Here is a 19,132-nt window from a genome sequence, read left to right on the forward strand (position 1 = left end):
ACAAGCAGGGGAGTCAATAGGAGGAGGGATGTGATTTTACTGCCTCTGTAACATAAAAAATACAGATGCAGTAGTCTTCAAAAATGCTGTTTAAAAATGTGTGTGTCCAAAAATAAATCACAGAAATGAACAGAAGTGGGTTGCAGTGGATAAGAGTGGAGTCTGAGTCTGAAAGTAATGCAATTTTTTTATGTGTGCAGAACTGTGAGTCTGACATATTGGACTTGCAACTGGAAGAGGCAGAGAACTCTTTTCTCCTCTCTAACCTTATACTTTAAAACTTTATTAACTTCAAGGTGTTTATGGGATAAATTTGTCTGAGTCCCATTTAATTTTGTTAGATTAAACTGGATTTGTTTATCTTAATTTTCTCTTTATTAAAAGCATTCTATTGCAATAAATTTTCCACAGTTGTTCTTGATGTCTTATTTTAAGTTTCCAAGGAAACACTATAATGTTGTAGTTAAGTTAGATAATGTTAAGGAAATTATATTCATACAACTATCTGAAGGTACTTGTTTTTTTCCACTGATTGTACACAGGGTTTAGAGGAACTCTCATCTTGATTTGATTGCCTAAGTAGTGTGCTTAAATGTAAATGGTGTGAATGACTTAAATATTCCAGTACAATTTAGAACATTACTAGCCTGTGCAGTTCTTTTGCCATTCCAGACACCAGAGTCAGTAATCCATGAAGATAAGTGCTATATGAACAGCCGATATCAATTACATGAGGTAATGCAGTCTGTCTCACAATGTACTGCACAACTGCAATATGGCATGCATGTGATGTGTCTTGTTTACGTTCAGAATTCAAAAATAAGAAGTACAAGCTGAGTTTGTTCAGAGGCAGGGTTCACCCCTTCCTAGTAGCCTTACACAGAACGTAACACTGCTTTTCTTCTGCAGACAGGTTAGCCTTGGAATCGCAATTGTCACCCTCTTCACAGCTGTATGGCAGAGCTGAGCTGTATGCTCAGCTTTTGAGGAGGATAACCTTGTGCAGGCTGGACAGGGTAGCTGAACTGGCACTTATGAAGCTGGTGTTATTATTTTTATGGGGCAGGGCAGGGGAACATTCGAATCTTTAGAAGTCACAGGTGAATCTGGGTCACAACAGTTCATTAGTCCAGGGCTCTGTGTACTGCCCATTTCACATACACATAGTTCATAACATGGTCATTTTCAAGACTGAAAGTGAGGGAAAAAAAACCAAAGCTTTAGGATTCAATAAACCACAGCCTTTGTGAGATCTGCAACAGGATCTGCAATATCTTCTCAATTAATGCTTTCCTCTGGCCACCATGTATAAAATAGTGAGTTACTGAGTTACTAGAAGCACGCTTTCAGTGGTTGCTGCAAAATTAAATAGAATTAGAAACAGAAAATTTTTATTTATGCTTTCAGAGCATAATGTATTAGAGATCTATTTTGAAATGTCATGCCATTTTTTAAATGTCTGAACTCTTCTGACACCTTCTTCAATCAAAACCTAAGAAAAACTCTTTTAATTTGAACCCATTGGGTTGGTCAAAATTGTTCTTCCAGGTGCACATCTGTACTTGCCACTGAAATTTTTAGAAATTAAGCAAATCATAAAGTTGTGGGCAACACTTTATTGTGAAATGTTCACATATTTCAGGTATCCATAGCTTTTAAGCTGTTAAAATATTAAATTCCAAAACACTTCCTTTTTAAAAATATTTTTAAAGCTTCCACAAAAAGAGAGCAGGAACAGAATTACATGGTGCTGCCTCACAGGATTATCATTATATAGTCATAGATTTTGTGGCCAGAAGGAACCATTATCATCATTTAGTGTGATTTTTGTCTTGCAAAAATATACCCAATAATATTTCATATTAAATCCATAATTTTTGTTTGAACTGTAGTTATAGGCTTTTACTATTGTGAAACTGACATTCACTGGTGTTTACATTGCACACGTGTATTTCATTTGTGTGTTTAGAAGAGAAGATCCTGGCCATGGAAGACTTTAGACCTTACATAGCTTTGCTCATTTCTACCTGTATGGGACTAGACAACTGAACACCAGCTGTCCTTGGACCTACTTCTTCTAGAGAAAGGATGGGAAGGAGAAAGAGAGATGTAGGAGTTACTTATTGTGTGGAGTTTCATTTCACCACTTCTCCCTTACAGACGGAGGCAGGGAGAGTTTCATGGTTTCTCTCCATGGCAAATTTCTGGTTTGTTTCTCTACCTCTATCTGTGACAAGGAGAAAGAAGAACCTTGTAGAGAGGAGAGAAAATCCATTTCCTATTTCTATGCTGTAGCCTAAGTATGAAAGGAAGACTAGCTCTTAATCAACCCTTTCATTGTAAAGAGACTCAGAGATGAAGAACATCTCTGAAGAGCAATGGTGGGGCTGCAGGAGCACATTTGTGCAGAAGAGACAATGATGCTGATTCATTGGCTATGCTTGCTTTGGTGAGAAGACATGTCTTCTCCCTGAGGGTGTCCACATGGGAATGTTTTAACAGTCAGCATTTTAAATATTGGGATAGCAAATATCAGTGACTGCTAATGTTTGGTGCAAAAGCAGTAGTGCTTGAAATGAATAGGTAGGGTAAACTTTTAAGAAGTATGAGAAATGGAGAAATAGTCAGGGAAAGAAGAGTGGAGTAAACAGGAAGGAATGAGAATCATTTATCTGTACTTTGAAGATTTTGCTTCCTTCTAAGGAGAGGTCAGTTAAGGATGGGATGTGTTCAGGACACCAGAATACCAAAACGGATAGGGAAAGACCTAGTTCTTACAAACAATGTGGAAGCAAAGGAATAGGAGGGAATGGAAGAGGTGAATCATTTTCAAAAGCTTATTTCTGTGGTGACTGATATATCTAACTGCTTCAGGAGATGCTGCTTTTATCATAAATCTTCCTATCACTTAATGCCAGAACTGTAGAACTTTTAAAGTTTGATCACCATGCAAATAGATTATATTCTTCATCAGATATACTCTAGTTTTCTTATTTCACTCTTTTGTTGTTATTGTTTCATTTTTATAAGTGTCACTAATGGAACCTAAACTGTGGAAAACCGCGTAGTATTTAAAGCAAGTATTGACATGTAGTGATGTCTTGTGTATCACAGACTATTTTCATGAGCATTTTCAGAACGTGCTGGACAGAGCTGCTCGTGTGTTTTTTCAGGCTCCTGAAATACATATCATAATGAGTATCTACAAATTTAAAAGTCAAGAGGATAATTGGATAAGAAAGCTGGATACACGCTGAAAGAAAAATAACAACCAATGTTATTTTCATCTAGAAGCTGTAGAAATTATGATATTCAAGCAAATATTTAAATATTAATATTTTTCTTGAATCCTTTATGCAGTTAAACCATTGTCACATTTAAGAAAGGAAAAATGGTTCTTTAGGGTAGTAGAATTTTCTTTTACAGAATATTTTTTCATCTGCCCATTCTGAAGAGTCAAGTAGATTTTAAGGGTGGAATTTTGTCTGGTCCAATTTTGTAGGTGAGCCTTTGTGTTTAATGTACCCAAACTACATTCAAAAAGATGTGAAAGGCACCCAGCACCCTCCTATTGGTAGGTGTCAGATGGGAAGAGTTTAGGTTATAGCTTATTTTACTAGAAGAACCAAATATAACTGGAAATTGGTTTGCCTAACGGTTTTAGAAGCACTGCTCTATGCAGTCTGGGATACTTAATCCAACGTATAGGTAATTAATGCAGATTTTCAGAAAACGTCAGTATTAAGATGACAAATCCCCAGCCGTGTTTCATCAGGAAAGCTGTAGAAGCACCTGCTGCAGTACTGGAAGAATGAAGAGAGGGAATTGAAATGTTACTATTACGTTTTAACTCACCTTTTAATAGACAAATTTCCCCAGCAAATGCTTGGAGGAAGTAGAAAACAGGTGCTGGAATCATCTTCTGTCTGCAATAATTTGCTCAGAATAAGTCACAGCATCAATTTTGTCTTTCTCTGTGCCTTAGATTGTGGATTCAGCTAGCACATCCTGTGATACTTCTGCCTCCAATGGATTGTACCTATGTTATTAAGAGTGTCACGGGGTTATGCTCTTACTGTGGAAAAGCGTGTATTGCAGCTGTCTTTTCTGCTCTTCCCATGAGCCTTCAACACTTCTACTCTCAGTTTTCTCCAGCACACCTCAGTGTGTGAAAAGAATTGTAAAGCATGCCATCATAAGTTTGTCATGCATTTCTGTGACTAGGTTATTAATAAGTCTAATTATTTTTTTTAGTCTAAGACAAATATTTTCTTGTTTTGTAGAACAGATTCTTCAGTTTAGTGTTGATGTTAGAAATAAGGAAATTAATTAGGCACAGCATTGCTAACTCTTTCCTCTTATTCAAAAGCCTCTTTCTTTTCTTCAGCTAGGGTCTCCTTTTCTACAGATGACAAAAACTTGTTTTCCTTTATTGTTGGCAGCTCTGCACACCTGGGGGTTTGACTGGGAACGTGTTCTGAAAAGAGGTGCTTTCAATGGGTGTTGGTCTGTGGAAAGCTAAATCTCACATAGCTGTTACTGCCACGCTTTTAGATTAAATTAAACAGTTTGGCATAACTATTAATCACTTCAATTATTTCCATAATTCCAACTCCAAGGCAGCTTTGTATTTTTAGCTGGCTTAGTCATACCACGTGGCCATGACTTTCAAAGCATTGTCCAAAGGAGAGAAACAAGTTACTTGGATAAAGCTTATTAGGCTGGGAGGCAGAAGTGTGCTCAGTGACAAGCCTTCCTGGTGGTTTTGCAGCCCCTGCTCAGCTACCTGTTTAGGAGCAGCCACTGCACCTTGAACAAGAATGTTTAGGAGAGGACAGAACCTCTCTGGCATATGAAAACCTGATGGAGAACAGTGTAAAAGGGTGAGCTGACCAGGCCTTTGCTTGTTGTTATGTAAGTCAATCCCCAAAATACCTCATTTTGAAAACAGAAAACATCATTGAAACCCGGGACTGAAATCATTCCCAGAGCTGGGCATGATGCCCAGCTCCTTCCATCCTTAAGTCTCTTACAAAAGGGATAAAGACCATGACTCCTGAGGGGGTTTTGAGGTTATTTGTCCATCTGACACTCCCTATCCTTTACCTAGACGTGAAGCCAGTGATGATTTAACCGTACGCACTAGTGCAAAGGTTAGAGGAAACCCCAAACTTGGACTGCTTGGTATTGTTAATGAAATTCTAGAAGACAAGGAAAAGCAACTCAAAAGAGTTATGTTAATGGACACTGTAACCTGATTTCATCCATCAGTCCCACTGTGAGCAAAGTGAGTCCTAATGGTGCTTCACATCAGTCATTGGCTTGTAACTTGTCGAGTAGGTTTTTTTCTTTCAATTACAAATCAGTCCCAATTTCCCTATTTCTGAGTTTTTAGTTGTAAGGCTTACTGTGTGCTACAAAAAGACTGAGAATTGTACTTGGGCTTAAAAGAATTTTTCTTTTTCACAAAGCTCCTTAAACCTAAAATTTCACAGAAGTCATTATTAATATCTAACAGGCCAGATTTATGTTTCAGATCTATCAGCGAGCAGCACTTGATCTACAAAGGTGTTTTAGAATTGGATTGTTGCAGGTTAGCAGGCTGAATTCAGAAATTGATGTACTCCCACAAAAACTGGGAGAGGTTATGCTGAAGCTGACAGATTTGGTGTCAGTCTCTTGCAAAGCTGTAATAGGGCTGGGTATGTCCATTAATTGTGCTGATAAAATGTCTACAACATAAGCTTGTTTCTCCTGACATTCACCTTATGTCTTTTGGTGGTAAATTCAGCTATGCACAAAATTATTTCCAGGTGAACTTTTTGATTGGAGAACTAATTGTGTGGGAAGTGCATGCACCAACTGTAGTGGGTTCAGGCTGCCCTCCTTGTAATCTGTATCCTACAGATAAGTGGGGCAGCTGATACCAATCTTGATTTAATCATCCCAGGAATGCACAGAGGTCTGCTGTTTCATGGAGCAGATGGAAAGACAAAACTGCAAATTAAATGTGAAAGTGAGTGCTGATTCTCACTGTAAATATTTCCTGATTTGAATTTATGGTAAATAAGGAGCAGTAGAGTAAGAAAATTATGCTGTTCCAGACAGATAGAGCTTACAAGCTTTTTAATAGAGGTAGTGCTGTGATATACACAGTGAGCATCTGTTGGCTATAGAGTGGTTGGTTAGATTCAAACACACTTTCTCTGTTAATCTCCAGGCCTCCATCCCTGTTGAAGAGATCTTTGAGAACTGTATTTAAAGTATTTCTGAAAGAATTTGCACTTACAACAGTCTTTTGAGAGTAGCAGAGCCTTTTGTAAGGAGAGAGATAATGAACTGCAGTGTCTTAAAGGCCAGATTTTTAAAGGTATTTAAGTGCTTGCAGCAATGGAAATTGAATATCTAGATGCTTTTGGAAGTCCCTCAAGATGCTTAGCTGTGTCTGTAGATGCTTTAATAAATTTGTTCCAAGTGGTTTGCCTAAGGTGCAGTTAGTCCCTGCTAGAGAGCTGGAAAGAGAAACTATTTCCCTTACTGCTGTAACCATTAATCATTTTTGCCTTGTTTATTATGACAAAGTGATAGGACAATATAACTGTTGTAATAGGGAAGAAATAACAATGAATTATAAAATAAAACCAAAGTTCAGCTTTTTCTGAGTAGCAGACATTTCCCGTAAGCTCATGCTTACAACTGTAATGAGTGAAGGTAGGTTCCCTCTGCTTGTGAAGTCTCTATAATCAGCACAAAATTATATGTGAAACCCTTTCTACATTGCAATTAAGGGTCTGTGAAATATTAGGTAGCAGTTCTTTGAGAGAATTTGATCTTATTCATGCATTTTTGATAGTAAAATTCACATGCAACTGGTTATCTTTTCCAAATGATCGTAGTTCTTGTTATAAAATCTAGTATCTGGTTGGAGTATTTAATATTTCCATGTCTGTATTCATTTTCCTTGATATCTTCTCATTTATTTTCAAATACAGGGTGAGTATGAACATCAAGTGAAATTAATTTTTGTGCATTCCCAAAAAATAGTGATAAAATCCCCACAACTCGCTTCTGTCAGTGAGATCTTTTAAGATAGTTTTTCATCACTACTGCATACTCTCAGTTTTACTGTCTTTCTAATCAAATGCTTTTGTTCCCTTTAACCAGGATGCTGAGAAATTGGCAGGTGAAGAGTGTGCCTGGAAAGAAGTCAAAGATGCTGTAAATGAAGTGAGATATCCGAAATCAAAAGAAGGTATCCTTTCAGTGACAGGCAACAGACTGTCGTTCAGTTGTGAGCAGAATCCAGACAGCCCTTTAGTAAAGCAGTTCATCTTTTGCGATTTTTTTCCTAAAAGTTTCCATTCTTGTGTTGTTTTAAAAATAATTGTAATTCATTGTTTGGATTTGATATCTTAGAGGAGGTCTTTTCAAACCTAAATGATTCTATGATTCTATTCGATGTGAGTACATTTAAAACATGTAATATTCCTAATTGTGATATTAGAGCCTCTGATTACTTGGACTGAACTGCTTCGTGGTAAGGCATAGCAGGTACCTGGGATGAAGAAGCAATATTTTGGCTCAGTTTTAGACTTCTGCCATCGCAGTATACCACTTCGTATAAATCCACTTCGAAATTTCAGCACTTCAAGCTGAAATGCTGTTAAATTCTTTGTCCCGTTAGTTCCTTTATGAACAATCTAGGTTCTCACTCCTTGCACAGCATTGGCAATAACTAGGGCATAATTACAGTCAGGGTAACTGCAAGCATTATGGAATCACTGTAAGTTATAATAATATATAACAATAATTGATAATTAAGCAAATCGAATGGGATAATCTTGCACTAATAAACAGGAATGGAGCCTAATGGCCATCATGTAGACATTCAATCCAATTAAAACACTACTAAACATCAACAACTGAAAAAAAAGACAAGTATAAGAGAAGTGGAGATTTTTACTATAAGAGCATGGCCACATTGATCCATCTCTTGTCTTCATCTGTTCAGTGATATTTCACTGACCATGAATTTCATCATATTGTAGCAAGATGCCTTACTGTTTTCCAAAACCTAGGCTGTATCTGGAGCTAGAGAAAATGAAATCTTCCAGTATTTCTTTTCAGCAGCATAAAAAAACAAGTTTGCATAATGATATTCCAGACTGGAAACCTGTAATCACGTTTTTTTCTGTAACAAAAGTAATAATAATTAAAAAAAACCTTACTTTCTAACCCAGACAGATTCAGTTTGTTAGCAAAAGCACTGTTGTTAAGGGAAATACTTATCTAACTTTAACACTCATATAGTTTGTAGTCTGGTTTAAAGTCCTTTGTAGTCACTAGCTTGAAATGGGCAATACTGAATCTTCAGGCATTCAGCTGTAGTTCAGGGCCCATGTTTTAACCTGAATATTAAATTGTAAATATGCAATATACAGCTGCAATCATGTTGGTACCAAATGTATGGAGCCAAAATACTCGTGCAATTTAATGTCCCTATATTTAAATGCAGGAGAAATTGCACCTACTGAATTTTGCTAGGATCTTTAATTAAGTTTGCTAATTTCACTGATATTTAAAAATGAATCAAATGCACTGTAGTAGAAGGTATTGGGACTGATTGAAGAAAATGTCACTGCTGTCTATTCAGCTTCTGTTCTCAGATTTAGGCAATTTGAAATGTGACATCTTTTCCTTCAATTGCAGCACAGTGCTGTACCAGTGCTAATTGTCATGAATTGGTGAATGTAGTACCTGAGGAGGGGGCTTGACATTTGCCCATTTGCCAAGAATGAACAGAAACCTTCCTTGCTTACTGAGACACATACTCATTAGTTTCTGAAAATGTGTTTTTCTAGCAAATTAAATGAGTAGCGTCCACAGTTTAGAAAGTTAGTGACTCCCAAAATCTGATCTACTGACTGTAACTGATACAGTGCTGTAATGCTAAATCTGCAGTTAAGAGAACTTGAAACATTATGTGTGTGCAGACTGTCGCAGAACCAAATTCTAGTTTAAGCATAAAAATTGAGATGCTAAAGCCAAGTGTGAGGGGATTATTGTGCGCTACACAACAGCAGCAGAGCTGCTTGAAGGCTGCACCTCTAGTCTTGGGACTAGATGTAGGACAGCCAGCTTCACTTTTGTCCTGTTGCAGCTGATAGTGAGTTCTCTAGTTTGCAGTTTGTGTACATGGAAGTTTGGTCCCAACAGGTTTTGCTATTAGATGCTAGTGAATGAACAAAGTAACATAATATAAATAAAAGCAGAGTACTACTATGCATCAGCTAAAATGGTAATCTTTAGTGCTGTAGTGAGTGCTTCATACTTACTACAAAAATTGTATCAGATGGAAATGCTATCCATCATTCTTCTGTTTGTCTGTCCTTAATCAGTTGTAAAGAATACATGGATGTTTGCCAGAGATATAGAGGTTAAGGTGCAATTTTATAATAACACATTCCTTCCCTTGTATGGTTCTTTCAATCCAAGGGCATGAGAGCAGTTCACAAATAATTAGTTTAGCCTTGTAACAACCATGCTATAAATTCTGGCCCAGCCGCAGAGTGGTCACATTCTTAAATTTAAGTATGTAAATATTCCTGTGTTCAGGAAGGACTAATTACTTCATTACAGGGTTATCATTGCACACTTAAATCCATTGCTGCATTGGGGTGAATAACATTTTCAGTAATGTCATGAAGATAATTGCTGAACGTCCTTGAGTTGATTGTATAGAAAGGACCATGAGAGAAGCAGTGTTATTACGTCTCTTACTATAATTCTTCTGTTGCTTGCTTGATTTGTTCTTACTGGTGTGTATGGTAACATTTTTAGTGTTTAAACTGCTTGGTTAAACTGTTAAACTGTTTAAACTGATTACCTATTTAAATCTGGAAATATTAGTGTTCATCTTAGCTGTGGTCAGCAAGAGGAGAAGCTGGTCTGTAGAGACGCTAAACCAGTTTAACATGTAATGAAAATAAGTGGTTTGTGATCAGGAACATCCAACTGAAGTGAATGCAAGCCCCAGCTTATTCTCTGCCAAACACAAAAAAACTTATAGCATTGGATGTAAAAATCATCTTTACTGCCAAGATCCTTAAACCTGAACTACAGTCAGACATCATAACTGTGATGCTTTTCTTTGCTATTTGTGAAGCTTGCATCAATACATGGGGAAAAAAAAAAAACAGACAACAACAACAAAAAACACAGTGCTCTTTACAACCGTTTCAAGGAGAAAGAAAATTAATTAATTGCAAGAAAGGTTCTAATTTATGATAATTAAAAAAAAATCTTGGGCAGCTTGAAAGTATGTGTCATTATTTTAGTACATAGAAAAATAAATTTCTTTTTTTAGCTGCTGAAACATTTTGTGAAGACACATTTCCATGGGTTCTTGCTGTTGGGTGTAAGATTTTGAGGAGTATCTTAAGTAAATAATAATTTTTCAGAAGCTAAAAAAATGTAACATTTTTAGTTTGTTAGATATTAAAATATCCTTTCATTTTGTCTTTTTTCTTTTACCTTTTACTCTTGAAATACTGCCTTTAGCAGTTATTCTGCTAAGTATAAACAAAGCATAGTTACCTAAGCTTTCCACTTATGAGTTCAAGTATGTTTTCAAGAATTGAAGCGGTCTGGAGTGATGGTAGCTTTTTTAATCTTAATGCCCTGTAGCTCCCACTCCTTCCCAACAACATTTAGGATTTGTATTTTTGTTTGGTTAAAGATATTTCTTTAACTAAGGCCAATAACAGAGTGGGAGCAGGTTCTGGCAAGATGTCAGAGTCTCTTGAGCAGCGACACGGGTCCTCTTCCAGACACAAATATCTACCAGCTGAAAATGCTCGACTGCGCCATGGATGCCTGCATCAACCTTGAAGCCTGGGAACAAGCTTTGTGTTATGGCAGCAGGACTCTAGGACCATACAGGTAAGAGATGCAGTGGGTTCAACTGTTTTCAAAGATGGGCATGTGTATCAGGGGGCGTCTAATTGCATGCAAATAGGGTTTTTCTGAGTCTGATGGCCTTTCTTTGGTACGTAAGGATGCTGTAGAAGATCCCTTGAAATTGATTGGAGCTTGGATCTGTAATGTAACTTTGGTCATTTACTGGAGATAGGGCAGGTGTTTTCTGCTTTGGTCTGTTTGCCCTGTTTTAAAAGCTCTGTGATGCAAGTCTTTGGATTCTGGATATTTAATTTGTAACTAAATGTAAACCTGTGCTGAATCTTCATATATAATGTCATGGATATAATGTCATTCATGCATGAATGTTCGTTCTTAGGAAGCTATTTGTCAGTGTATCCATTTCTTCTCTTAGGTTTTGCTACACCACGTACAACAATGTGTGCTGCTGTGAATATCAACATTTCACATTTTACATATTTTCCCTAATCAAACCAGGCTTCCATCAGCATGCATTATTTTGCCTGAGGAAATTTCATCTGGCAGCCTGTTTCTGAATGAAACTCTGGGCAGTAGTTGAGAAACAGCACAGTGTTTCAGAGCCTTCACCATAATGTAATTAGTAAGAAATCTGCATGTGCTCTGCTCCACCAGTGCTGCAAGAAGCTGTGTGCTCATAGCCACTATTACTTCTCATACACAAGGCCATGAGTGCCTACAAATTCTCACATTTCTTCAGGGTGAAATTCACATCATGCGTGTCCCACTTAACCTTTTAAACAGGGCTAATGTAGTACTGCAGCAGTACATGCTTCCTGCCAGCCTTCTACCATGTGGCACGCTCCAGATGAGCAGAGTAGCCTGCCTGTTTAAGTGTTCCCTTATTTAAAAAAAAAATATATATAAGAAAAACACTTGTTTTTTATTTTATAGCTTGTTAACTCAGTTCTTCAAAACGAACACTGAGGATTTTTCTACAGACATTTAAGAGAGCAGAGTGCAGTGAAACCAAGCGCAGTTTTACCGGATAATTTAATAAAGGTTTCTCTGTTTTGCCTACTGAAGTGTACTGTAGTTTTCAAGCTGTTAATGCAGAAGTTTGGAGATGAAGGAAAGGGTTTGACTTTGTGCATCGAATTAGTATCTCTTAGGGAATGCTATTTGCATGAGACACTTGACCATTTTTGCACCTTGAAGAACTTGTCCTTATTCTCCCTTCATCTAAAAGCATTATTTAAGAGAGATTTTCACTTTTAGTTTTCTCTTTATACCCTAAAGTCATCACCACAAGCTTTGACAAACCTGAAACAAAATCCTCAGTTTCTCATTACAACAAATTGCGCCCTAAGCAGCAGGATAGCAAATCCTAGGAAATCTTTTGGGATGCATTGAATTTCTCCTGTTGAATCAATCTACTGCTTGGCTGCTCCTGCAGTTCCATTATAGCTATCTATTTTCCTTTCCTCAACTCTGGAAAAAATATTCATGGTGCTCTCCACAGGGTATCACCTGAGATTTCTAGAAGTCCATATAAATAGGAAATCATTGTTAAAACTTTAAAGCTCAGGAGAATTGGTCAAAAACAATTTTAATTTCAGGTAATGTGTTTATTGTTCATTTTCCATTTCTTTAGCAGCAGGGTTGATTTTCAGTGCTGTGTGACGCCTTGTATCGTAATGCATGCTTTCATTGTGATGGTTGCTGATTTTTTTTCCGAATCATCCACTTCATTAACTGGTGGAGACAGATGGTTAAACTGCATAAAACTGGTTTGTCATACTGAATACCTACCTCTGTATTTTAGGTAGTGACAATGACATTTTATGAGGAACATTGTTTAGGCATATACATGGCTATCAAAACGAAAAGTTGCCTCGTCTTTTTGTGCTGAACCATAATTGTCCATTATTTGTTAAAACCTATGACATGTACTTTCACTGAATATTCTAAGCCAAGTGTATCTACACAGCTTTTCTTGTAAATGTCACAGTAATTGTCTGTCTGTCCAAGAGCCTTAACAAAAGCTGAGGCATTTGCCTAAGTGAAAGCTGCCCCACATCAGAGTCAACACTCAGCAGCTTGCTAAAATAAACTTCCTTTCAAAAATCCTCTAACCACAAAATAACAGAATATCAGCAAGAGGTGTTACATGGTTTTGTCATGTCTCAGCACATTCACACTCTAGGCTGACTGCTGCTTATGAAGACTCAGATTAAGAGACACTGACCTTAGCAGACTTCTCTTAGGTTACCTCTAGGGAAGGACCCCCTAAATTGCAAAGAAGTCATTTATGTTCTGGGGATTTGGTTTGGGGGTTTTATTGTTTTTCTTTTCCCTTTATCTCGAGTATCCGGTGCTCATACTGCAAACAGTGGCAGTATGCATCTGTTATAAAACTCTGCTCAATGTCCTCAGAGACATGAGAACTAGAGAGAAATGTAGTAGCAAAGTGACACCATGGGTCTTCTGGGTTCGTGAAGCAGAGCTGATGGGGTGAAGGTGTGCTGCCTCTCTGGGCATCTGTGGCATCAGGTCTGGGGAGATTCTGGTGCAGAGAGGACAGACACCTCTCCTTCTTTTCTGCACTGCTCATAAGCTCTGGCTGAACTTAAAGGTAGTGTGCAAGTCCCACTAATTCTCAGACGGGATGTTTTAATTAGCAGCCCTTCATCTCCTGTGCTGCAGCATGAGGAGTTACTGGAGGGCTCTAGCATTAAGGAGAGGAAATTCCTTCCTTTCACCCCATAGAGAGAGTTGTGCAGAAGCACTGTTGTCTTTTCCCCCAGGCAGCCTTGCACATCTTTCCCCCTCCAACCTCCCTCTGCTGAGTTAGCACCGACACAGGGCTTGTGCTGATGTGGCTGTTCTGCTTCTGGATGGGAGGGAGCTGGGTAGGTGTGAGCATCACACTTTTCTGTTAGATGTGCATCGTTTGTCTGCTCTTCTCTCTCCTCCTGTTCTCCATCCCTTCCAGCAACATTCTGCAGTATTGACTTACCTGACCTGTCTTCAGTGATTGACGTGTTTCAGGGAACAGGGAAGACAGTCCCCATTAACACAACTTCAGATTATTTTGCAAAGAGTTGGGTTTAACAACAGTGGCTGGGATGTTCTTTTTCAGAATGTTTCTCACTCCCCCAAACTACTCATACAAATAAGGTAGGTCACAACAAGGCTCAGGGTATATTCTGAGAACATAGCTGAGTTTTTACTGTGTGAATGAAATGTCAGCCAGGAATTTTTGATTTAGAATTCTATCAGTAGACATGATGGATGGTAGTCTCTAAGTCTGTGAACTTCAATCAAAAGGTAGATTAAAAATTAATGGTTGCTACAATATCTTTTCCATGACTCATGATTTTGTAAAAAAATAAAATTTAAAATGGCAAAAATAGCTGTAGAACCTAATATTCTCGGAAGGGGCTCTCAACCTATTTTTTCTTTTTCAAATGCTCTCCAATAAAGAGCCTGATTTTCTTTTTGTCTAATTTTCCCCCCTTTTTGAAATATGTTTTGCAAAAACATCTCTGCTCTTACAGGTTAGTGTTTTATAATAGACACATTATATATGCAATGACTGAGGATATATATTTTTTTCATCTTTAGCTGTGATATATGGTTCTTTACTGAGGTGAAAAGACTCCCAAGTACTGGCTAGTTCTGAGACACCTTACTTGAATTTACATTTCTTCTGAAAGTTGGAGTACCTAGAAAACTAACATACATACCCCCACCCCACCCCCCAAAAGTAAAAAAGACCTGAGCTGCAGTGATAGATAGGACCACTGGGGGATGCTAATGCTTAAGGGTTAAGATCTAGATTCAGCACCAATTGGCACCCTGTTTGTGGGAGGCCCTTCGGGACTTGTGCATGGCTGGCAAATTTCTGAACCTATAGATAGGAGTAAGTCACTGACCAAAGTTCAGTGTTTTAATCATAAAAAAATCAGTAGTAAACATACCTCTTCCTTCTGGGATCACCTGAGAGAGAGGGAGACAAAAATGTGAAGGTGGAGAAAGCAGTTTAGAGGAAGAATGAAACAAAGAGCAGAAATAATAAAATTTAGCCCTGCTTTATTTTATGGGGTTTTACAAAGTGGCATTTGTCCCTAACATTTAGAGCAACATGTGTGGAAAAAAAAAGAGAAAGATCTTGCCAAAGAACTGTAAGACATTAAAAATAGAATTTAGGTGAGAATCTGAAGTGCTGGGGTATCCTTTTTTTCCATTGTCTAAATACATAACCATGAATTAAGATTTGGGAATTGATAGGTGGTTCATCAATGTTTCCATCATTTTATCATCTAGAGATAGTAAAAAGGCCAAGTAAACATCAAGGGTTTGCAGAAGCAAGAATGAAGTACATTTGCGAAAAGAATAGGTTGTGTCTGTGCAAAGGTGCAAGGCTGGGAGCATCACAGCTGATCAGAACCTCAAAGGGCTATTGCTAGAAAACGAATGAAGAGCACCACACAGCCTTGGTGTACCTTCAAGGTAAGGAAATCAACAGAGGGAAGGGAGAGCTTGATAGCGATAAACTGCTAAAGCTCGAGAAATGATGGACAGCACTGGGAGCGGAGTGCCTCTCCACTTTGCTTTCTTTCCAGGTTATTGATAGCAGGTCACTGTTTAGTGAGTTTGTGCTCAGTAAGTTATATGAAATTAGCTGGCACTATTAGCATAAATCATCGGAAGCCAAACTGTCTTTACAAGCCACCACAGCTCAAGAAGCCGTTAGATATCCTAATGAGAGACCATTAATGTTGTGAGTTATCTTTGTAGTCGAAGAAACACATTCTTCACCTCTGTGACTGTTTGTTAAGACTTTCTTAAACAGCTTCGTTGCTGTAAAGTTTTCCTAACAGTGCCCAGTCAGTAGCTCTATATATGTATGTTGGTACTTTCAAACTTCAGTTTATGCTTCTACTTTCAGTTTTAGTTTCTAGTTTCACCTTTCACTTATGTAAACATCAGTGTCTCCTAGTGTAATTCAGGCCTCCCAGTGCACAGTACTCTGCATATTGTCATCTTACACAGGTTTCCAAAAATGTAGGATGTGTTTGAACATTTACATCATTTGTATGATCACTGTATTTGTTGCTATTTTATTTCCTAAAAAAGGAGGTAACACAGGTCTCACAGTAAAATTTCATGTTGCATCCTTGTTATTTTAGTGAGAAACTGAAAGGTAGCTTGTCTTCTGGAGAAGTTTGGGTAACTCTTGTGCAGATCTGAAAGGACAAAAATATAAAACCCATGACAACTCTAAATTCTAGTTGGTGCGTTTTGTTGGCTATCTGGTTAGTAAAACCTAGTATACATTGAAGAGTGTATTGTCTCTTGGTAATCTAAGGTAATTCCCCCAAAAGACAGCTTTTTGTAGCAATATTTGCATAATTTCTGTCTTCATTGTACCTGTTTTACAGATAAACAGGGAGCATGCTTGTCCATGGCCTGACATCTCTAGGGATCTCTTGAAGTACCTCAGCAGTCCACTCCTACCCTCCATTCCTCTCTACTTCCTCCCCACCACAGCCCTCTAATCCCAACAGCCTTACACAAAAATGAAAGAAATGTTTTATGTCTGAAGTCTGGTGCCTAAGTTATCTATGTCCCGATCAACCCATTTCCCACATAGGAAATGGATTTTCTGGTTTGCTGCTTGCTGGCTACCTATGTCTGCATAGCACCACTACCTTTGATGCTTTGGTTCTTTTCTAGTTGTTTTTCTTGTATCCTTCCATTACAACATTACAACCATTTGTTTTCCCCCAAAGTGAAACTCAGACATGTAAACCTCATTAACTTCTATAATGGCAAGCTCCAATTAGTGCTCCACCGTCTACCTTTCTCCATTTTCATGTGTGTGCATGAGGTAAAATTTCTTACGATTGTCTCCAGTCATGCCAGCTATTTTTTCAGACATAATTTAGATATCTTTAGGTTGTCCAATATACTCTATCACATATGAGAAGTTCATCAACATCGCTGTTAATTTGAAGTGCCTCGTCCAGTGTACGTAACATTTCTAATCAGGTAGCCTAAGACTATTTCTTAAATGGCTTTATTGCTGCAAGGTTTTCCTCACAGTGCTCAGCCGGTAGCTTTGTATACGTATACTGGTTCTTTCAAGCTTGAGTTTAAGCTTCTAGTTTCAGTTTTAGTTTCTAGTTTCACCTTTCACTTACACTAAGAGCTATTTGAACCTGAATTTTGCTGGTTGTGATCTTAGTGAACTGAATTACAGTTTCCTAGAGTTGCATTTTTCTCTGATTCAAGTGTTGATTTCTCTCTCTCTCACCTGGCATTTCCAAGATATTTTAAGACAACTCTTGAAAGAACTGTGTTCTCTGTCAATGATAACTTCATCTGTAAAGATTTTCTTTTGGCATTGCTGGATCTATTTCAGATTAAAATGTTAGATCATTTAGAGCTTCATGCTTTATCTAGAATAAGCTAATTCAATCCTAGCTGATCTGCCTATGAGAACTGAAAGATTCAGTGTGTTTTTGTAGCCCGTAAGTGGGAATGCTTGGTATCTTTGTTTTGTAATCAAAGGATCTCTTCTTTTTGTACTTGCAATTTATTTTATGCAGTCCTTGCTAGAGTTCTTTTCATTAGTCTGCTGGCTGTTACACACCAATTAAAGGACAAAAGTGGCAAGAATAAAAGTGAATATTAGACATTAGTTGTACTACTATCTCTAGTATACTCACCTACAAATGCATGAGCAAGTGTTACAAAGACCTGTGTGCTCTGAAAAAATGCAGCTTAGTTTTTCAGCTGGAAAAATCTGGAGGAAGATATTTGGGAATTCACATATTTTGTATGAACATTGGTGAGAGGAAAAGGGGGAAGCTGATGGTATCCAGATTCTAAAAAATAGGTTTGGTTAGAACCTGAGCTGAAGTGAGATTGGGAAGTGATATCAAGGGAATAATTAACAGGTAAAAATAGATACATGTGAAGCATATCTGGAGTTTTAGATTGCTTTGATGGTAGCTGAGCATTGTTTTGAAAAAGCTATTTTAGAGACAGAAGTGGTGAAAAACGAAGACAAAGGGGAGGGGAATCATTAGAAAAGAAAGATAAACTTACAGTACTATCTCTGAAAGAATCAAAAAAAAAAAGAGGGGGCATGCAAAAAGTAGCAGTAGAGAAGGTGTAAGGAACAATGCATTCTCTAGGGAGAGAATTAGGAAGAGGCTGATTTTAGTCATAAAATATCTATTTCTTTTTTGAGTAAGTTGTCAATTTGAGTTGAGGAAGCAGAGACTGGAGTCTTGGCAATACTCCTAAGGAGGAAATCAATTAAAAAATCCTGGTAGCAGAGATGTGAAAGTTGGCGAAAAAGGAAAATTGTAGTATTTAAGTAAGAAAACATCCTAATCAACCTTACAGTAAAGGTTGAGAAAACTGAAAAGCAATACTTTTTATTTGAAAAAGTGGAAATATCACTGAAAAGGAAAAACACAATTATGAGGGAAGGAAGGGGACAGGAGCAGTAGATAAGAGGAGCACAGATATTGAAGAACATAGAGGTCTATTTAAAGGGTGAAACAATGAGATTGGCAGGGGAAGACTGATGGAAAGATGGTGCTTTGAAGAGGGGTGTGCAGTGTTGAAAAATTGAAGGAAGTATTGTCAAACGAGAACCAGGTTAAACAGTGATCAGATTCCTGGTGGGATGGTCCATCCAACAGGGAAAACAGAGAGTGAGGGTCGGAGAGGTTCTGCAGCAAAATAGGTGAGCTGGGTGAAGCTGAAGTTTCCCAGTCTGATACTGATAGGAAAGGAAGAGAAGAAAATTGAACATCCACGTGAGAGGAAAAGGTAAATTATTGCAATGAGCAAATCCTAAAGGCCACACAAATGCTGATGTGACAGTAGACCAGAAGTTCACAGACTCTTGGATTTACCACTTATCAAGGGAAAGAGCTAAAATGTAAAAGATCTGATTAGGAATATATTGATTGGATGTCTCTGAAAACTAGAAATATCTTTATCTTCAGGTGCTGTGTTTGCTAAATTACCTTGGTTAATAGTTCATACATATTTCCACCATGCCAAATCTCTGTGAGCTCTATTTCTCTTGATCTAGTCAAAGGCTGTTAGTCAGTTTTCCTTGTCCTCATAAAAACATAAAATCCAGTCATCCCACACCGGGAGCATCTCAAGGTATCATAAGTAGTTCAAAGGTATCTAGTTGTGATAT

General features: G+C 37.8%; 1 protein-coding gene across 13 annotated transcripts in view; it reads left to right on the forward strand.

Annotated features, from left to right (window-relative positions):
• The window catches only part of SMYD3 (SET and MYND domain containing 3), a 391,015-nt gene that overhangs the window by 326,951 nt on the left and 44,932 nt on the right, over nucleotides 1-19,132 (forward strand). For 10 of the 13 annotated variants that reach the window (XM_066995529.1, XM_066995525.1, XM_066995527.1 and 7 more), the window contains 2 exons: nucleotides 7,165-7,252; nucleotides 10,767-10,941. In XM_066995529.1, coding sequence (XP_066851630.1) covers nucleotides 7,165-7,252; nucleotides 10,767-10,941 — 263 coding nt within the window. Of the gene's footprint in view, nucleotides 1-7,164; nucleotides 7,253-10,766; nucleotides 10,942-11,332; nucleotides 11,810-11,850; nucleotides 13,116-13,891; nucleotides 14,152-19,132 lie in introns of those variants that run through there. The other 3 variants (XM_066995526.1, XM_066995528.1, XM_066995530.1) reach the window with 3 other exon arrangements.

This window comes from Anser cygnoides, chromosome 3 (genome assembly GCF_040182565.1).
Source record: "Anser cygnoides isolate HZ-2024a breed goose chromosome 3, Taihu_goose_T2T_genome, whole genome shotgun sequence".
NCBI lineage: Eukaryota > Metazoa > Chordata > Aves > Anseriformes > Anatidae > Anser > Anser cygnoides.